Genomic DNA, 19,121 nt, shown 5'->3' on the forward strand with positions numbered 1-19,121 from the left:
GGGACGAATGTAGCTGTTTTCTAGAAGAAGACACATTACAGAGATTGTCGTGATTTAATTTCGGCATACATGAATTGCTACACATCAAGGATGAAATCAGTCGACGAACACTGAAGTGGAAAGTCACTATTTACACGCAACGTATGCCTCAAGGTCAAACTCTGCCGAATCTATTCGTTTACAAGGTCAAGAGCATTTTAAGTACGTACGTCACACCTTAGACTAGCCTTTAGTCCTTCACGACATGTTATTATCTTGAAAGCTTTTCTGTGTACGTACCAGATTGTGTTTGGCTTTTCTGAAAGATTAGCACCATAAAGTAGAGTGTTTTATGATGGTTTCGCAAAGTGACCAAATCGTACAGCCATCAGTCGTATGTAGGCTAAGGCATGTGGCATGATGTTTGCTTTACCGGATTATTAGGTGCACTTTGAGTGTTTTACAACATTTCATGGCTGTAAAATGTTTTGCAACACCATATAGCTGTAAGGTATAGGTGGAAGGTATAGGTCAAGGTTACGATCTGTATTCATGATACAGGGCCTTTCAATTGTTGCTTTCCTTCGTTTTCCATGACTACTGTTTTTCGTTTGACTACGCTGGCTATTATAGGGAGAAAAACTTGCCAGGGGAGTTTTGCTACCAGAGGAGTTGGTCGGTCGCGCAGGGGAAACATTTACCTTACAGTGGACTGACTCCTTTTTTGCCGAATTCTACGATCCCCGCACCCTGGTAGGAAGGCCTGATGGATTGGCAACATCCCGATATTGTTGTCGGCACATACAAACATTCGAAACTCTTATCTTATTCAAAACTGTCATTCTTCTCTAGCTCCTGCAGCGCTAGCCTTCTCTTTATCCACGCGCCAAATCATAGTTACTAGTATTCAAGCAACTGGATATAGTTTTGGAAATGGTCAGACATTTAAGATAGCATCCATAATCTTTCGTCAGTGATACCGAGGAGATGTTGTTGAAGAGCAAGTTGTTTGCCTTTTTTATGTGTAATATCTATTGGTCAAGAATTTGAATTTTCAACGGACAATTTTATTGATCGTTGCTTGGAAGTTCATCTTTGTCGAACTGTAATTTCCAAACCTCCCAAAAAATTGATCCCATTTTTCTTCCTTTCCTTGATAAAGATTGGAGCCGAAAATTTGACTTGTGATTTAAATTCCAGTGGGCTTAATAACGCCTATGGATTTGTGTGTGGTAAGCACTTCGAAGAACTTATCTAAAGCTGAAAAAGCTGGCTAATGTCTTAATATTACTTGTATCTAGTACTCTTGACATCACACCTTCTAAAATTTATTTCTTACACGAGAAAGAAAACTTTTTGTCATTCTCAGTTGAAGGAGGCAGTGACTCTGTAAGCTAAGGCCATCAATGGCAGGTAAAATCAATCATATGTAATAAAACATTAGATACCTAACTGCACTTACCTGTTCCCGAACACCGGAGACTGGCTGAATCTCCTCAGGCCGGGCCTCGTTGGAAAAGGTACTGTCGCTTTGATGACCAATGACTAGAAACAGGCAGAAGCTTCCCAATCAAGTGCAACATGCATTCGCTGGACCCCAGATGTTCAAGTGCGACCGGAGATGTTTTCACGGTTCGTAACAGCCTTCCCTTGGGCGGAATATCGGGTATTTACGCCGCACGCAGTGATATTCCTCACACGGTAGCATCAGGTGCGTCCCTCGCTCAAAAACCTCATGGAAAGTTAATCCTTGCGTGATGTCCTCACCACGGGAACGGAGGAAGCTGTGTGAAAAATCTTGGATAACACTCCCCGAAGATCCGGGTGACGCATCAGAAATTACTAACACCTTGAACACCACTTAGGGCAAAATAACTGCTATTTGGCCTTCACAGGATGAGCGCTATTGCCGCAGAGTATTTTGAAAGTAGTAAAAGTACTTTCCGTACGCCGCCATTACCGGTTTGGCGTAAACTGTCGGTCTACGAGTCATGACAGGAAGGCATTTGATGATAACAAAGAGCTTACTCATTAGTACGTTCGAAGCCAGCCGTATTAATGATCCAAAGAGACGGGGATTTCATAATATCGACATCTCTGTATCTCCCGAATGACTCATCATATATCTGTTAGCCGTCGAATTACACAACATGCTCTAGGCTTCGCCGTCTTGTGTCTTTCTGCACTATCGTAACCCACGCAATATATTATACCCTATAAAAGCATTAGATGCTAAGGGCGAGGCCACATTCGTCGTTAGATTTTGATGCTATTTTTCAAGCAGGCTGGGACAGAACCAACCGTTAGCAAGAAGTCGTATTTACTTAGTAAAATATGATTCTTGTATTGGTTGACATTATATACATATTTCATGTATCTGTCAATTGCTCTTTTGTTGCGACATGTACTTAACCCAGTAGGTATATGTACAAAAAAGTCTTAATTCATTTAATGGTCTAAGTTAGGCAGCATGACATGACTGTCTAAAGAATTATTATCTCAGTTTGCTATCGTGTGACTGGGCCCTAACATACGTTAATCAAAGATTGTTTACCAAAAAGACATCCAAACAGACATCGTACTGTATCTATATCAAAACCTAGCACAATGGATGACGGAACAAGATATTCCAAAGGTAAGCAAAGGTTGCCGTATTTATTGCCGTTTTGTGTGGTACAGAGAACTCCAAACGTTATGTCTGACATATCCTAATAAACACCGTGTTCAAAAAGAGTGCCACAGGTGGTCATGTAACGATCCGCAACGGAAGTTGTTTTTCAGACTCTTACATCAAGTACAGAAGAAATTGGTGTGAATACAAGCAACGTAAGACTACCTTTATCCAAGGACGTACCAAGCATCTTTACATGAAGTATATATATTAACAGTTATTTACATCTGTGTACGAGTACTATATGAAATTAGGACTATCCCTGAAGCTACATGTACATGGCAATCATGGATACAACAGAAATGTCATTTTATGAGCTCGTTTACACACAAAAACTTTGTACCTGGGCATGTTGAAGCAATTTTTCTTTAAATTTTAGAGTAACTTGCTTTTAGAACTTTTAATTGGATATGTGTGGATTTTCTGTTGTTTTGCAGGGAATAGTGAATATACATTTAGTGGATAAACATGCATCTTTTATTTAATACACGTTCCATTGTTCAACAGCTATATACATAGCTTGTTTTACTGAATGCTGTAACATCTCAAAATGCAATTAATAAAACAAAATTCAAGTGACCTTTTTGACTTTGCCATCTGTCCTTTTCCCCAGTTTACCACTTTTACCTCAACAAACCCAACAGCCCTTTATAAACGACTTGCACATCATCTAATCACTAATCATCAAGTAATCCTTTGCATGTCTGGCTTTGTCATTTTCCAAAATATCTCAAGTTCTCAACCTTCGGCATGTCAACTTCCTTGGTACCTGATGTTGCATTGGTTAGTACTGAAGTCAGCAAACATAATCTTTTATAAACAGAACTTTTGACAAATCTACTTGTGGACTCATAGATGCCTTGGACATTCAAAAGGAGCTTTTATGAAAAGATTATGATCCAAAGGGAGACCTGTCATTTGGAAACCTGACATAGCCACAGCAACAGCAACTTCAAACCCTACGAAACAGTCCCTTCTCATAGCTTTCTTTTTATACATGTACCAATCTTCAGCCACTACAGTAGACAAAGGAGCAACCTGAAAAACTATGTTTCAACTAGTACCTATCCCTACCTTGCTTTCCCAACTATTTTGCACATATTGGATCTCAACATAATTTAAGATAAATACATATATTTGACAGCTGGAATATACATCAACATGCACAAAATACTGTAAAAGAAGATACATATATACATAGTACTTTTTTTAATATATAACAATAATGTACTTCTTTCCTGTCATTGCACATCTTTTTCTTAAATGACCAAAACATCTAGGATGTGACAGGTCCACATTTAAGATTACAAAAACATAAAAAAACTGTTTGTTATAATGTACTTTTTGTCAATTAAATTTTATTAAATACTGAAATCTACTGCACGTTAAGATGACACAAAAACATGATTTACAAAACAAATATATAAAAAGAAATTTTTCAGTTAGTTATGCTCAAATGGAGATACATGTATCCCAAAGTTTTGATTGTGAATATGCCCGCATTTATTTCAGCCAAAAGTTTTAATTTATGCAGCTGTTTCAGGGCAAGTATGGCTGTTTTCCAATTACATCCGGCCAACAGTTTCGAAATTTCCCGCGGAAGTAAAATGGTCTTTTTGCGGTTTGATGCTACCCCTACATTCTTGACTATTGAATACGGCAAACAGTTTTGATCCTGTGTGCTTTCTGATGAATCTACCTCTACAGACATGTCAAACATACAAAAATAATAACTTTTTTTTTGTTTTCTCATGGAAGGATATCTGTGCACACCGGTCATGTCTTAGAGAGCAAGGTAACCTTCTCCCAGCTTAAGTAGCCTTTAAGCACCAAGTTTCTATAGGTTACAGGGCTAGGCAACAGAGAAAAGGTTACAGTTACTGTAGTATTTCATCTTTATGTTGAAAAAATATCAAAACATTTACAAACAATCCAAGTGTTTTTTCAACTCAGAGTTAAGTTCAGCAGTGGACCTTGAGGACTGCTATGTCTAATATAACAATATCTTTCATGTATGTACCAAATGATGTAGATGTGTTTGCAATGTGATCTTTAAATACTTTAGATGCTTTACACAGATTGTTTTTTTTAGTGGTTTTTGATTGGTTTGGTAGTTGCAGTCACCAAAGCTTTTTGCACTGAACTCAACTCTTCTGCTTGGAGAAATATTTGCCTTGTTAGCTTCTTAGCAGAGTCTTGCATTGTATATTGCTGTCTGTACAATGAAATTGCCTCCTCTGTTAGTAGAAATGCCGCCGCGTCTTGGAGATGAAAGCCTGCTTAGAGGTTGAGTCTCTTGAGCTGTTCGTATGTGATGAAGAACTGATAAAAAGAAGTCAAGGAAATCTGCTGATCAAGTAGGTAAAAATCATGATACTTTCCATCAATTGTCTTAAATACAAACTACATAAAGAGAAAAGTTGAACAATAGAAAATAGACATTGTCTCTTTTCAAAAAGGATACAATAATATTCCATGGGCCGAGTCTCAACCAGTTGGGGATGAACCCTCTGTACAGTGATTTCACACCTTCATGTCTCGCAGTCTGAAAAAGAAGAAAAAAGTACAGAATACTTTATCTAGTCTTACACTGAAATTAATGAATGTCAAGCAAGAATATATCAAGATACAGCTACATGTATGGTTAAGGTACTGGATCATATTTGATCTAAGACAAAACTTGGATTTCAACAAATATTAGACATTCTTACCTTGATAAGGCAGTCGCAAGAGTTTTTGTAGATGGTAGAAGCATTTTGGTTATTTTTCAGGGCTCTCTGGTTCATCATCCGAGTCTTTACTACATCAATCGGGTTTGAAGCCACTGTCCCGGCCAAACCAGCAACAAAACTACATCTGTAGGAACAGCAAAAACAAAAGTTAGGGTTAGGTACATTTGAATATATGGGTACATTGCATTTCTTAATTTTTTGCAAGATCTTTCAAAATCCTTACTTACACAATTAATGAACAAAAGTAAAGGGAATAATTTTATGCCGATACTTACATGAAGTGTGTGAAAACAGTGTCTTCCAGAACTTTTGATTCCAGCACTTTGCTCTTGCTCCAGTCATAAACAGACAGCAGAACCCCTGCAACAACTGCTGCTCTCTGTGCGGTAGGCCCAACCCCCTGGTAAGGACAAGAATATAGTTTTAGCTGAACATTCACTTATGAGTCAGACAACTCCTTATATATAAACGTTCTTGATTTCTAGTTAATTCATATCATTAAGTAGAGTTGTAGTCTTAACTTATGAGGGAGGAGAAAACTGTTAGACAGGTTGTATGTGGTGTGCCAGCAGCAGGCTTTTAACTAGGATTTTATGATAGGGAGTCCAAATGTCTAAGTGACTGAGAATCACCACGCGGAGAATGCTACAGACATGAGCATTGTAGAGGGTCAGGGGGCAACGACCATCCATGGTTTGGGGTTTCAGAGAATTTAAAGTAAAAATCGTGAATTCTGAGGTATCCTAAGAGGCAAATTACTGTCAGGGAGGTCATCTCTTCAACTGTGACCCAGTGGCATCCCTGGTCAATCAGAATGTTATGCTTGTGAGAGGATCTGCTTCCCAGTGTAATAGCCTCTTCAGGGCGTCTAGTGCATCAAATTTCTTCTTATTTTTTAGAACAGTGCATCCAATTGACGCCTGGACGTATGCCTGGCTAAAACAAAAAGCCTGCCCAGGAGTCAAATGGTTAGACTAAGGGATGATAAGAGTTGTGTATTACTTTAACATTTAAAATCCCATTTCATATAGTAGTGACAGACACAGCTGACATATCCTATTCATGTTAACGCCAGATGTGCAATTCAAAGTAGGGACAAACATGTAGCTGACAGTTTCTACTCACCCTCCACAGCCCTCTGGTTCCCTCCTGCTGCGCTATTGTCATGAAAGCTCCCATCATGCTGCCATTCCCCATACAGGCCAATCCCTGAGCCTGCATTCTCACCTGCAATACAGGATTCACATCAATATCTGTGACCTAAAAGTGAAAGGACTTTGCATTTCATGGGCCAAGGATGGCATAAGAGTCGAGACAAGGCAGGGCTCTAGCCAGCGTCCGTTTTTCCGTCAATTGACGGAAATTTGTTGCGTCTGACGGAAAAATTTTCAAACCAATCCGTCAACCTTGACGGACAAAAATCCTTGGTGGAAGCTTCAGGCGGCTTGGGGATGCCGTCCACGGCCGTAAAAGCCACACACTGGTTGTTTTGCTATTGTTATGATTGTTGACAATGTGTGTCGGCGCCCTTTCGCATACGATAATCTCATTAAAACCCGTTTTTCAAGGTCTCAGTTCAGTCCTTTTAATTAATTTTCGCGGTTTTCGCGACGATTGGAATTGGCTGACGGAAAAAAGTTTCAAGCTGGCTAAAGCCCTGAGACAAGGTCAAGTGAAAGACTAGTATTGCTTCTTTTGTTACTATGCAGGAAGTACATGTAAATGATTGCAGTAAATGGTGAAGTACCACTGGTTCATCTGCCTGTAAGGTCTGGAACATATATTTCACCATACAATGTACAGGCATTTGCTTGCAAATATGCACGCTCACTGAGTCATTTTTGAATCACGATCTCAATGGTACCTTTGTAACCTGAAGCACAGTAACATAAGACTAGCACTCTTTAACCCGATCACTGTACTGTTGTGACCTGAAGGAGTATCAGGTATCCACGAGTGCCCATTAACAATTCTCAACAACAGGACTCACTGCTTACTAATGCACTTCTACAATAAGGAGACCCTAGCCATGACAACCTAACCAAACATACAAGTTGAAGTGTCTGCAACTTAGAGGGCCAAAAATAACTATGTACATAACCTGAATTAGTTCACTGAGCAGGCAATGCTAGCTTTTAAACTCCTAAAACCAAGGATAAGAAAGGGGTCTCATTCACATAGATTTAGGCAACAAAAAACAAGAATGGCAATAAGAAAAAAGCCTTGCCTTTGCAATCTCTAATGCCTGATTCTATAATACCATATGCTCAATACTTATAGTTATAGAAACCTACCTTTAGTACATCGGTAGGGTTTGCGATAGAAGAACTGATGACACCAGCAGCCATCCCACAGAAAAGGTTCACTGCCAGGCTCTCTTTTTCTGTAATACAAAAACAACAGGTTGAACATACAGAAACAATATTGATACAGTTGATAGAATATCTACTGGAGAATACACCCCCAACAATCACAAATTCAACAACAAAAGAAAGGCTAGGGAAGTAGTGAAGGAAGGTAGAGTTGCCAATTTATATTCATATGTATACCTGCCAGAATCCAAAAGTAGTAAATTGTAAAGTTTGCCCTTTTATGTATACAGGAAGATTACTGAGAAACATCTTGGTATTGACTGATCCCCCAACATCTGTGTTTTCAGGAATACATGTATACCAAAATGACTACTTTATAACACTGGGTACAATGAATGCTGCTACTGCTACTGCTAGATGTATCTATACACATATTAGAGAGTTACTGCAACTTCATTACAGTTGCAATCCTAAAAAAGATTTACTATCTCAAGTCGATATGTTGATTCCCTATCTCAAGTCAATATGTTACATTTTTTATCCTAATAACAACACAAATAATATGCTTTGAGCATGCAAACTACCCTTGGACCTGGCAGGTTCAACTCAGCTTTTATTATGAAGACTTGGGAAGGTACGAGAGTAAAGAAAAGCAAAAGAGATACAAGAGAAGGAGCTAGAAGGTGACGGTGCACATCGCATGCACAATACAGTAACCTTATCGAGGGTCCCCAGCGAGTGATGCCGCGCCGAGCGAGCACCAGTCCACACGCGGCGCCTGCTGCTCCGCCATGTGTGCGAACCAGACCTTATCCTGTGCCATAGGCAGACATATTGCTGTCCAAAAATTCTTCTTTTTCACATGCATATGGCATTCCCACCAAAAGTTATTACCACAAATGTGGTGGCAAAAAAGGGGGACTAACTTGTTTAACTGTAATATTGGCAGAGGTTTCGTTTCCTCTTCTTTCAGAATACCGAAAGCCTTAATCTTTTCCCAACAGAAAAGTCTTTATGTTCCAGCAATGATATATTCTTGCCAATATCAAAGTTAATCATGTTGTTGAATGTACAGTAGCTATAACTAGTATAAGTAGAGACTACTCAGACCTTTGGTAGTCTAACGGATAGTGCATGTACAAGTTGCAGTCCTCCTTAATTTGAACAAACCAACAATCATTTTAAAAAATTCATGAGTGACTTTTTTTTCCACTTGCCTCCAAAGTGTTAACATCTGGAAATGCACACCAGAGTGGCTTTTCAATACTTCTCTCTTATTGAATTTCAAGCTGAGTCTTTGACTGAATTATATTTCTAACTCTAGAATCTTTGTGATTGTGTTCCAAGATTCTTTGGTACAAATTCAGAAGGACAGCACGTGTACTAGCACTTAAACTTTAACGCAAAGTGTTATCAGCTAGTATAGCTACCTAACAAACACAAATAATCTTGACTTAGATTTAAACAACACAAGCAGCATACACCACTTTTTGGGGCCAAAGCACTCTTCAATTTCCATTCAAAAGTTCATCTCAAAACACTGCATCATCTTTTTTTCCAAGGTGGAATACAACACAATGCATTGCAATTTACATCATCTGTTGACATTCAACACTTTTCCAAAACAGTGCTTTGGCCAATGGGTGATGTATGCTACAATAGCTGGTAAAACACAGCTCTTACTTGGTTTCTTAACCTCCAATGCAAATTCTGGTTTAACATCAACAGTTGCTAAATCCCTTGGACCCTCATGGAATTTTGTTTCTGGAGAACGGCATAACCAACCTAATTACAAGCTGACCTCAGCCCTACACACTTTCACCTTGGTTATCTTAAGACTTAGATTGTACTTGACTCCAACAAGTAGGAAAGCGATTTACAGAAAGTTTGTTGCATCTGTCGCAAACTTAAAATTTGACAGGTAACAATGAATGAAAACACAGCCAGTTTCAAAAAACTTTTTTGCCCTATATCATTTGCCACGCTGCAACTATAGTTGAATTCTTTTCTTAATCTATTCTTGAGACAACCAAGGACAAAGTAACAACAAAACTCCTACAATGGTAATTTTACCAACACTTAAACTTTTTGAAAGGGGGAGGGGTCTTTTAATCATACATGTATATGCCTACATTTTCAAAGCAATCATCCATTCATGGTATAGACAAATACCTTACCTTACCCTTCAAATATTATAACATCATTTTGAACAACCGAAACAACAAAACTGTCAAAAGGTCTCACCTCCAGGATTATCAGTGAAAGCCCTCTTCAGAGAGTAGTAGGTCCCTATTTTAATGGTCCCATAGGAGGCCTGTCTCAGGATAGCTGGTGCAATGCTGAGGTAAAACAATACAACTTGTTCATAAACAATATTCAAGTGCAAAATGTACAACCTACATGCCAGTTTTACAGTTGAGGTACCCCAGCTTATTTTTATTTGCATACTGTGTAGACTACAGTGCCTACCAATGATTGCATCATTCAGAGTGCAATGCCCTACTTTCTAGGACATTCCCTTCATGAAAATGTCAACGTGGCAGACTTATTGACAATGCTACAGAGACCCTATGTGTATCCTAATCAAAGTGAGAATACACATATTCGAACTATCCCACCACCATTCTGGTCTCAACACGCACAGTTACATTTATTTGTTGTTGAGCTGACCTCCCCTTTGACTGAATCTTCAATCCCACACTACTGCCAACAGTAGACTTTGAACCCTATTGTTCCAGTCACAACATCAACATGCCAATGTCCTTTCGAACATTCAGCAAACTGCCACATCATGGTGTAAATAATGTCAGTCTAACTTAGTTTGAGGACTTTTGAGTTTGACCAAATAAGTTACTGGTTAACGGATTCACACGTGACACTTTTGCATGTGACGAACTTTGTTCCCATAGTCTTTAGTAGAGTCCTCGTGACCCAATCATGTTTGCGTTTCTTCAGACCGTTACGTTTTATTTACATATATGACTAAACATGTCACCTGTGAAGAACAACACCTAACAACTCACCCAGAGTACAGCGCCTTAAGCCCTTCCTCTTGTGTAATTTTGATGAAGGCATGGAGCATGCCCCTGTACTTGACCTGTTTAAACTTGGCATCTTCAATGGCAATCTGGCCTTGGACCTGAAGCCTTGTCTTTGTGGTATCTATAGGAAAAGTCCCTGTAGATGCAAAACACACAAAAGCTCAATGCCTAAATTCTAAAATCATAATTAGGAACAGCAGTGGTGACAAGCATGAATGTTGTTGATAAGATAAAAGGACATGCCCCCTTCCCACCCCTATCCCAATCTTCGGTGGTATGTCCCATGCCCCAATCCCTGCCATACACTTTACATGCACAGGTCATTTGCAGGGCATGTGCCTTATTGATCTAAGTCACCATGCTAGTTCGCATTGACAAAACACAACAAAAGTTGACTTTCTATCTACAACAAGTCCTCCCTATCTGGCCTTAATAAGATTCAGATACTGTAGTTCTTTTGAAATTTGATTTCAGTCTCAAAACTAGGGCCTTGAAATCCCCTTGGCATCTTTCCACTTGGAACCAGGCCAAGAAACGTGACCCCTCCAAGAAAGGGAGTCTGGCATTCCCCTGTTTGAAAAGGGCCAGGTCTTTTCAACATGCATACTGTCAACAACACCAGCATTGGGGTTCTAAATTAGGTAACTCAGTGTTCCTTTGTTCAATAGTGAAAGGCTGGTGGACTGCTTGTGTACAGGTGTACTAAAGGCCCAACGTGTCATAATACCAGTATTGTGTGCAATGCTTCCTAATGAGAAAGCTAGGGTTGTGAGGGCATGGGCTCTAAAAATGGAGAAAACAAAATAGAAGAAACTGTACTGGTCTGTACTAAGAACTATTCTCTACAAGAAAGTTTAACAGAAAAAAATGCAAATTATATATATAATGCACAAAAGGGGAAAAAATTAAACATCCATTAACTCCAGCTTGACAAAAAGCTTGCACCAATATATTTGCGATATTTCTTTCCTGGTCTGCTTCTTTGGAAGAAACTCTGGACTTACCAAACTCTGCTGTACATGATGCAAGTCCTCCAAGGATGAAAGGCCTCCAATTCAGGGGTTGTAGTTGTGACATTCCCTTCCTGTGCACTTCTTTCTCCAGAAATGCCAGTTGTTCTATATCAACACTGTCTCTCTGCTACCAGGATTTGTTCTGTAACATATGATACATATAGCTATTAATAGTATAAAATAATATCAATGAGGGCAAACTGCTCTTGGTAGCTTTACCATGATACACACGGTGTACGTGTGTCAATGCCAGTAGGCAATGTCCATATGTGTAGTATAGAAATGTAACGCGCTGCACTCAGTGCCAATCGCAGTAGGTACCAAGTTTAGCACAGAATGACCACTGTTGAGATGTTGCACAGAACTTGCTTCAGGAACTCATGGCTGTATACAGTGCATTTTGTCTCCCTGATAACAAAGGAGAACATGCTTGGGAGCTATGCCACTCAAGTGATGAGACAATTGCGAAGAGGAGAGAAGAGACTCAGGAGCTATATTACGGCTGGATACCAGGCTAGAATATCTATTGTTTGTGCTTTCTTGGTGGCATAGAAAATAGATAAAATTCTTGAGCTGACTGTCGGGGTCCATGTGCCCCTGAACTGAGATTGGCTGGAGTTTATAAATCTGACCTTTGCCCAACTGATGGTATGGGTACCATGGGCCAAAAATAAAGAAGTCACTGGTGGTCAGTGCCCCAACAGAGGATAATTTGAGGTCTGGTCGAGCATCCACGTTTAGACAGCTGGGTTTTGCTCTGCATTACTAAGCGATCACATCTGCCCCAGGCAAATGGCCAGAACAAAAGTTTCATGTCTGGAAAAGTACAAGATGGCACATTTCCGAGACATTTGGGGTAAAAAATCTGAAACATTCTTCAATGGACTGTGACTACTCACTAGTAGTATGGAATAATTAATGCTTCCTCTAACAACACAACAACAAAAAAATGAACACAGATAAACAGTTGTTTTTAAAATAATTAGAATTGTCGTTATTGCTAGTCTGTGTTTCATGATAATCTGTCTCTGCCTGGGGCAAACTGGACCCACTAGGATTCGGAGGATTTTAGTGGTTCAGCCTGTTGAGTGTCTAGCACAACACTGCAGGACAAGCCAATCTCCTTGAGCTTTGTCTGCATATACTGTGATAGATTGTGATTGTCATCATAAAATGATACGCCAGAATGAACCATTTTAGTTTCAACATGGTTAATTTCATAGTGTCCGTAAGGTTCTGAAAAATTCATACCGAAAATTCTGAGAAGAGAAAATATGTAAAGAAAAAAAAAACGCATAGGCCTTATGAAATATATGAAGGACTGTAAATTTAAAAAAAATTCAATACACAAATTTCAGAATAAACAAACCTCATGTATGCTTGTCTAAAAAGGGTTGTTTCGATAAAGGTGACAAGAAACCAAATAAATGCAAATTAATTCCCCTTCCCCTGCCACACCTACGAACAGCCCCTCTGACAAACGGTCAAGTTACACCATACGGTACTTTTTAAATCTCAAAAATTTGGACCGTTTTCGATCGTAGAAAGAAAGAAATTAAAAATTTCAGGACATCATTAACATCATAACAATTCTGGGAACATATGTCAGGCATGATTTGACCAGAAAAGAGGCATTTGAGGTCAGCAATACCAGACATATCGCAACGACATACATAAAATTTGTTGGCACTGAAAACCGTCACGTGCTCGCGTTTTGCCGTATGTTATCACAGAAAGACGTCTAAAAAATCAAAATTTCCCAAATCACCAACGTTCACCAACACTTCCTCTGAGTTTTTAGTCGATGAATATCGCCTATATTCGAGTCAACTCGAAATCCCAACACACCGTCTGGCAGAAATCGAGTGAACGGCCCTGAGTCACCGGTAAAAGATTCGAAAAGCGGTTTAAATCTCACCTTTTCAGCCGCAAAACTAAAGATATTTCCCACAGAATAGCGGTTGTTTCCCTCAAAATATCTCCCTTGAGGTGTATCGCACAAGATATCTCAGACTGGAAACGATTCGCCGGTGGGAATGAAGTAAAATGTTGAAGATTTTATGTTCTCGTCTGTGAAATGTCTGTTCAAGCCTGGGCACACTGTATGATAATCATGAAGGCGGGTGTTTCTGACAGGCAGCAACACGAGCACGTGAACACACGGTGCTGATCACTCGCTATCAGGCCCGGTTCACGTGAACAGCACGCGCTGATTGGCTAACTGGACTTTGTCTTCTGGCAAGCTGCCATGACCTGGCGTGTCCCAAATATAGCGCTTACCCGCGCCGGATGAAACCATTTGGCTGAATAATATGGGGGACGTTTGCGTAATGTTCTTATTCATCACCTAAATAAAGAGCAAATGTATCACACTGTAATCCATGTTTATGCAATAAGATTATGTATTCAAAGAGGCTCTTCACGATGGCATTGGTAATGTTAGATACCTACGTTTCCCTCCATACCAGTGTAGTGTACATTGAATCATTGGCTTGCGACATGCCGCATGCACAGGGTTTGCTTTTGGAATGAAGACCCGAGATGGTCAATCAGCACCACAGACGTGCTTTTCTGGAAAACCCGTTCAGTCCTGAGCGCGGCCAGCCAACTCAGGCCTCAGCTAGCAAAACTTCCCCTGGCAAATTATTCTCCCTATAAAGTACAATAGCTAACGTAGTCAGTCGGGTCAATGAATGAGGTTAAAACAGACTGACTACGATAGCTATCTCCGCATTTTAGGCCTTTTATCGGCCAAAAATTTCCATTTTGCCAGGTCTTCTTCTTTATATAATAGCCGCATACAAACATCTGCTCGGAGCCTCTTCCGCATCCCTTTTCGCAATCCCATCCTGTTACTTAAGTGATTTTCTTATGTGTTAAGATCAATAAACAAATCACTACTTTGCATAATTTGACTTTCATCAAGTACCATCGTTAAAATCTGTAACGTTAGTTCATTTCACCAGTTATCCTCTGAAAAAAATTAAGAAACTGATGCCGCTGCAGTTACAGATTAGGCCGGTAGGGGAATGTGCAGTACTGTTTCCTAAAAAGTAAAATCAAAAGCTTTCTGCAATAAAAAAAAAAAAAAAAACCTAAAAAAAAACCAAAACAATTGTATGTCTATCAGGGCAAAAGATAGAAAAACAGAAGTCCTGGAAAACGAAGGAAAGCCGCGATAATGAATATTGACCTTCATGTATGCCTTCCTAACACCTATCCACCTACCTACGCACCGCAACCTCACACTCAGGGTTGACAATCGCGGCAATTAAAGCCTAACGATATCACTAGGCTTTGCCGCGATTGTCAACCCTGAGTTTGACGGTGACGCACCGACGCTCACACACAATCTGTCCATTGCTAGCCTATATATACACACTCAGACTGGCCACAAAGACTCACCAGGAACATACTCAATTTTCATGGAGGTAAAAACGTTTCAATTGCGAAGTATTGCAAAATCAAATCTGTTGCTGAAAAGGAAACACACTAACGTTAACGAAATAGCTCCAGAGTAATCAAAAACCTTTTGAATTTTTAAAAAGTGACTGTAAATATCTTTGAGACATCTGAACAGACAGTAATCTACATTCTGCACACATAGTCAGTGAAGAACAACAATAGTAACCGTTACAATATTGCACCCTGATTAAAAATAAAAAGACAACGTAAATTATCACGAATTGTCATAAATTGTTTCTATTGTATATTATCAAACCGTCGCACATCGTTTCCCTAAAAACTTAGCATGAACACGTTGGACACCTCGATAAGTGCCACTTATACTTTAGATAACGCCCAGTTGCATGGAAGACTCTCCTCAAACATGTTACTCAGAACACCAAACTATTAAAGTCATTAGTGCCACCCCACTGATGAGCAGTAACTTCCAGTAACATGAGATCTCGAGACCCGGTGACGTAGCCTTCCACTGGAAAGATGCCAAAAATTAATCCTGGTCAATGTTTTGTACATGTATATACCCATATCACATGAACAGGTGGTTAGCTGATGCCTCAACTATTGTCATTCAAATGACTTCTACGTATAGAAACTTGACGAAGGGAATTTCTTCCTCTTTTTGTGCAGGACCTCCAACTCGGCGAGCTACACCACCGAAGTCAAGTTGAAACGCCAAGTTGACTAAAATGTTGTTTGTCCTCTTGTACAGCTGCGCTTTTTTGGCCATTGGAGGCCATGGCCAGAGCGTTCTGCCTAATTATCCATGGCCTGTGTACCACCAGAGGTACCTACAGACGGGGTTCTGTGAATATTCCTTCTTGATTTCGGCACAGAACAGCGACGGAGTCTGCCTGCTGCCAGCAAACATTTCAACAAGGTTGCAGGTAAGAAAGATTATATATACACTAACTCTGCGCTTCTATCGGTCGCAATTATCGAAAACTTCAAGCAAATACCTGCCGAAAACTGCTAGTTACAATAGAAAGCTCTTCATCGTTGACTTTTCTCTCAAAGAATGTTTGGAACTTCGGACCCATCCTTAACAACTCATGATTAGATGGGTTCGACAAGGAATTATTTTTCCGTACATGTGTGTGTGTGTGTATACAATAATTGTGTACAGAACGCTATGCAAAAGTCGACAGGTACAGTTTTGATTATGAAAATGTCTTTATCAAATTGCTAAATCCAGGAAATTGAGATGAACGGGGCCTTGGAAAAGCAAAGTATGGAACAGCTGTCTTCAAACTTTTACAAACTCGAATAACTCATGCATATTCATGTTGCGACAAGGAAGTTCTTTCTGTACATATGTGTACATGTATACAAATACTTTACCGAAAGAATGTTCGTCGTAAGTACGACAGGTACAGTTTTATTGATAAAAAAAGGTCGTTATCAAATTACTAATTCTAGGAAATTGAGAGAGACAGGACCTTGGAAAAACAACGTACGAAACACATGTCTACAAGTCTTGGAGAACTGACCGAACAAGTACACAGCCTGACTTTGGAAGTCAACAACACAGGCACCGAGCTGACGAAACTGGCAGAGGATCAGGCTGAGGGCAGCGTGCGTGACGAGGACATGGCGAGAGAGCTTGCCAACGTCACGCACGCCACAGAGTCAACACGTAAGCAGATACAGGAGATCGAGTTACTGCAGAGAGAACAGGTAATGTCAAGGTCCGAAGCGTTCTCACTCATAAAGCTGTGTGCATGCAAATATTGTGTGTTATATGGCACCACCATTTAACTTTACAACCTACATTGTGTAACTTTCAAGGGCTGCGATTTACAGGTGTTCGGATCGGTTGGGGAAAGTAGCTACAATATGAAATGGGTTGCTTCTGCGCATAAAATAATTAATCATTTCTTATATTAATTATTACGGTGACATGAAATTGTGGACCAAGTTAGAAATGTCAACTAAGTTAAAAGGTTGCTGATATTGGCGTATGCAAGCTAGGCAATCGCGGCAGGAATTCTACATGTATTTATAGTTTTTGTCATCTAAACTTAGATGCAATGAAGTTAGAGTTATGTGTATAGAATGTGAAGGCCAAGGTCAACATTTTGGTCTGATAATGAAAAACAAATGAAATTTGCATTTATCGTTTTCATGATTACTATGCACCTTTCAAATTAACATAGAGTGCTACGAGCCTAGAGCTGCAACAGACCATCGAACAGCAAAATCAAACCATCGACGAACTGAAGAGCATTGTCCACGAGCTGAAGAACCTCGTTGAACAGCAGACTGATACCATCAGCCAGTACGAGACCAGGTTATCTCGTCTGGAATCAGGTGAGAAATTCTGGAATCTGGTGCAAAACATTCTTTGCTAATTGATCATTGTATAAATCATATTATGATTGCTATACAATAGAACAGTATTCAAAGGCAATAATGCATGCTAGTCACTTTAAAACACGGATATACTTGGTGACTTATTCTATTCATAATTTTATGACATTTTAGCTTTATTGCATATTTTCACAGATACAACAACAACAGCAACAGGTGGTCCGGCTGTTGCCTTCTCTGCGTCCAGAACAATCCCTCTCGGACCAGTCTTCAGTCATACAAGGGTAGTCTTTGACCACGTGTATGTCAACATTGGAAACAGCTACAACCCCGATGATGGGATTTTCACATGCAACACAGCAGGCGCTTACATGTTCACATACTTCATGTACAAAGCTATCGAAGTGCCCCAAATGGCAGTTTATCTGGTGTTGAATAACACGATCCAAACGGCTGTTTTTGAAAATAATCTTAAAATGGATGATGAGTCCCATTACAGTGCAGACATGTCTGGTAACAGTCTTATTCTTCAACTCTCAGTCGGGGACACGGTATCTGTTGTGCTGAGAAGGAATGATTACATCTATTCTAATAACCTCGACAAATATTGCACCTTCTCTGGGTTTCTTCTGAAATAAGTCTGAGATGAACTGAGAAATCATATACGAAATGATTTAAGATTTAAAAAAATCACCTACATATCATGATTCAAGTTTTGAAAGGCTCGGTTCGAGCCACCGCGGGGGCTACAGAAACTTAATAACAAAGAAAGTTATTTTTTTCCTACGATACTACTAATAACAATAACTTGCAGCAGAATATAGTTTTGTAGTGTACTTGATCGCTAATGGAATTCTATGTGTTTACTTTGTTACTCTCATGTATGAAAGGATTTTGATATCAATATTTTATACGGATATGCTATATGTCAAATCCCAACGAAAATGTTCTAACGTTACATATACATTTAAGTTGTTAGAATCCAAGATGTAACGTTATACCATGTAATGCTTTTTTTAGAATATATTGTGTGTGGAATTTTGCATTTCTAGGGAGGGGTGGTATTGAGACTTGCATTTGTTTCTATTGAGTGCCCTGTCATAAATGTTAAGCGTAACCAGACAATTGATGATAACATAAATCAATGTAGAGACGTAGTCACTTGTTTTGTGGTATTATATATTATGTTCATCATTAGTTTTTTTTCTTTTGACTAAAACAATCATACTGTTGCAGGTTGTACATATGCATTTAAGTTATATTTTGACATGAAAAATATCAATATTGTATCCAAGGAATAACGTTAACGTTATACTATTTGACGGTCTGGTTTGAATTTTGTTTTCATATATATTCCATATTGTATGTTGCCGTGTATTGAGACACAGCGTTCTGTCCATATGCATTGATCAGTATCTTGCCAGTTTGCACGTACGCGTGTTAAGTGTATGTGTGTCTGAACGGATCAACGATGAAATAAAGCTATGTATATCTAAACGTTAGATTTTGTCACTTGTTTGGTCGTCTTATTTTCAACATCATAGTTATCCTCTAGCAAATATTATCTTTAGATTTGATCTATTAGCGTCCTTGACGAGAGG

General features: G+C 39.3%; 2 protein-coding genes across 3 annotated transcripts; one reads left to right on the top strand and one right to left on the bottom strand.

Moving 5' to 3' along the window:
* Positions 1 to 2,606: 2,606 nt before the first annotated feature.
* LOC118427342 (kidney mitochondrial carrier protein 1-like) lies at positions 2,607 to 13,894 on the bottom strand. 2 transcript variants are annotated; one of them, XM_035837080.1, is made up of 11 exons: positions 13,667 to 13,894; positions 11,740 to 11,890; positions 10,718 to 10,871; positions 9,939 to 10,033; positions 9,378 to 9,458; positions 7,677 to 7,765; positions 6,508 to 6,609; positions 5,658 to 5,782; positions 5,362 to 5,506; positions 5,115 to 5,195; positions 2,607 to 4,972 (listed from the first exon to the last, which is right to left on the bottom strand). In XM_035837080.1, exons 2-11 carry the CDS (start codon positions 11,810 to 11,812, stop codon positions 4,931 to 4,933), a joined length of 987 nt encoding a protein of 328 aa, XP_035692973.1. In that variant the 5' UTR covers positions 11,813 to 11,890; positions 13,667 to 13,894; the 3' UTR covers positions 2,607 to 4,930. The 2 variants fall into 2 exon arrangements, with proteins under 2 accessions (XP_035692973.1, XP_035692974.1); XM_035837081.1 differs by lacking the exon at positions 9,378 to 9,458 and having other exon boundaries at positions 13,667 to 13,892.
* A 1,844-nt stretch (positions 13,895 to 15,738) lies between these two features.
* Positions 15,739 to 18,257, top strand: LOC118427536. Its single transcript, XM_035837373.1, has 4 exons — positions 15,739 to 16,097; positions 16,630 to 16,887; positions 17,367 to 17,520; positions 17,716 to 18,257. The coding sequence occupies exons 1-4, from the start codon at positions 15,900 to 15,902 to the stop codon at positions 18,156 to 18,158; spliced, it is 1,053 nt and encodes a 350-aa protein (XP_035693266.1). The 5' UTR covers positions 15,739 to 15,899; the 3' UTR covers positions 18,159 to 18,257.
* The last annotated feature ends 864 nt before the right edge of the window (positions 18,258 to 19,121 follow it).

This window comes from Branchiostoma floridae, chromosome 12, assembly GCF_000003815.2.
Source record: "Branchiostoma floridae strain S238N-H82 chromosome 12, Bfl_VNyyK, whole genome shotgun sequence".
NCBI classification, from domain to species: domain Eukaryota; kingdom Metazoa; phylum Chordata; class Leptocardii; order Amphioxiformes; family Branchiostomatidae; genus Branchiostoma; species Branchiostoma floridae.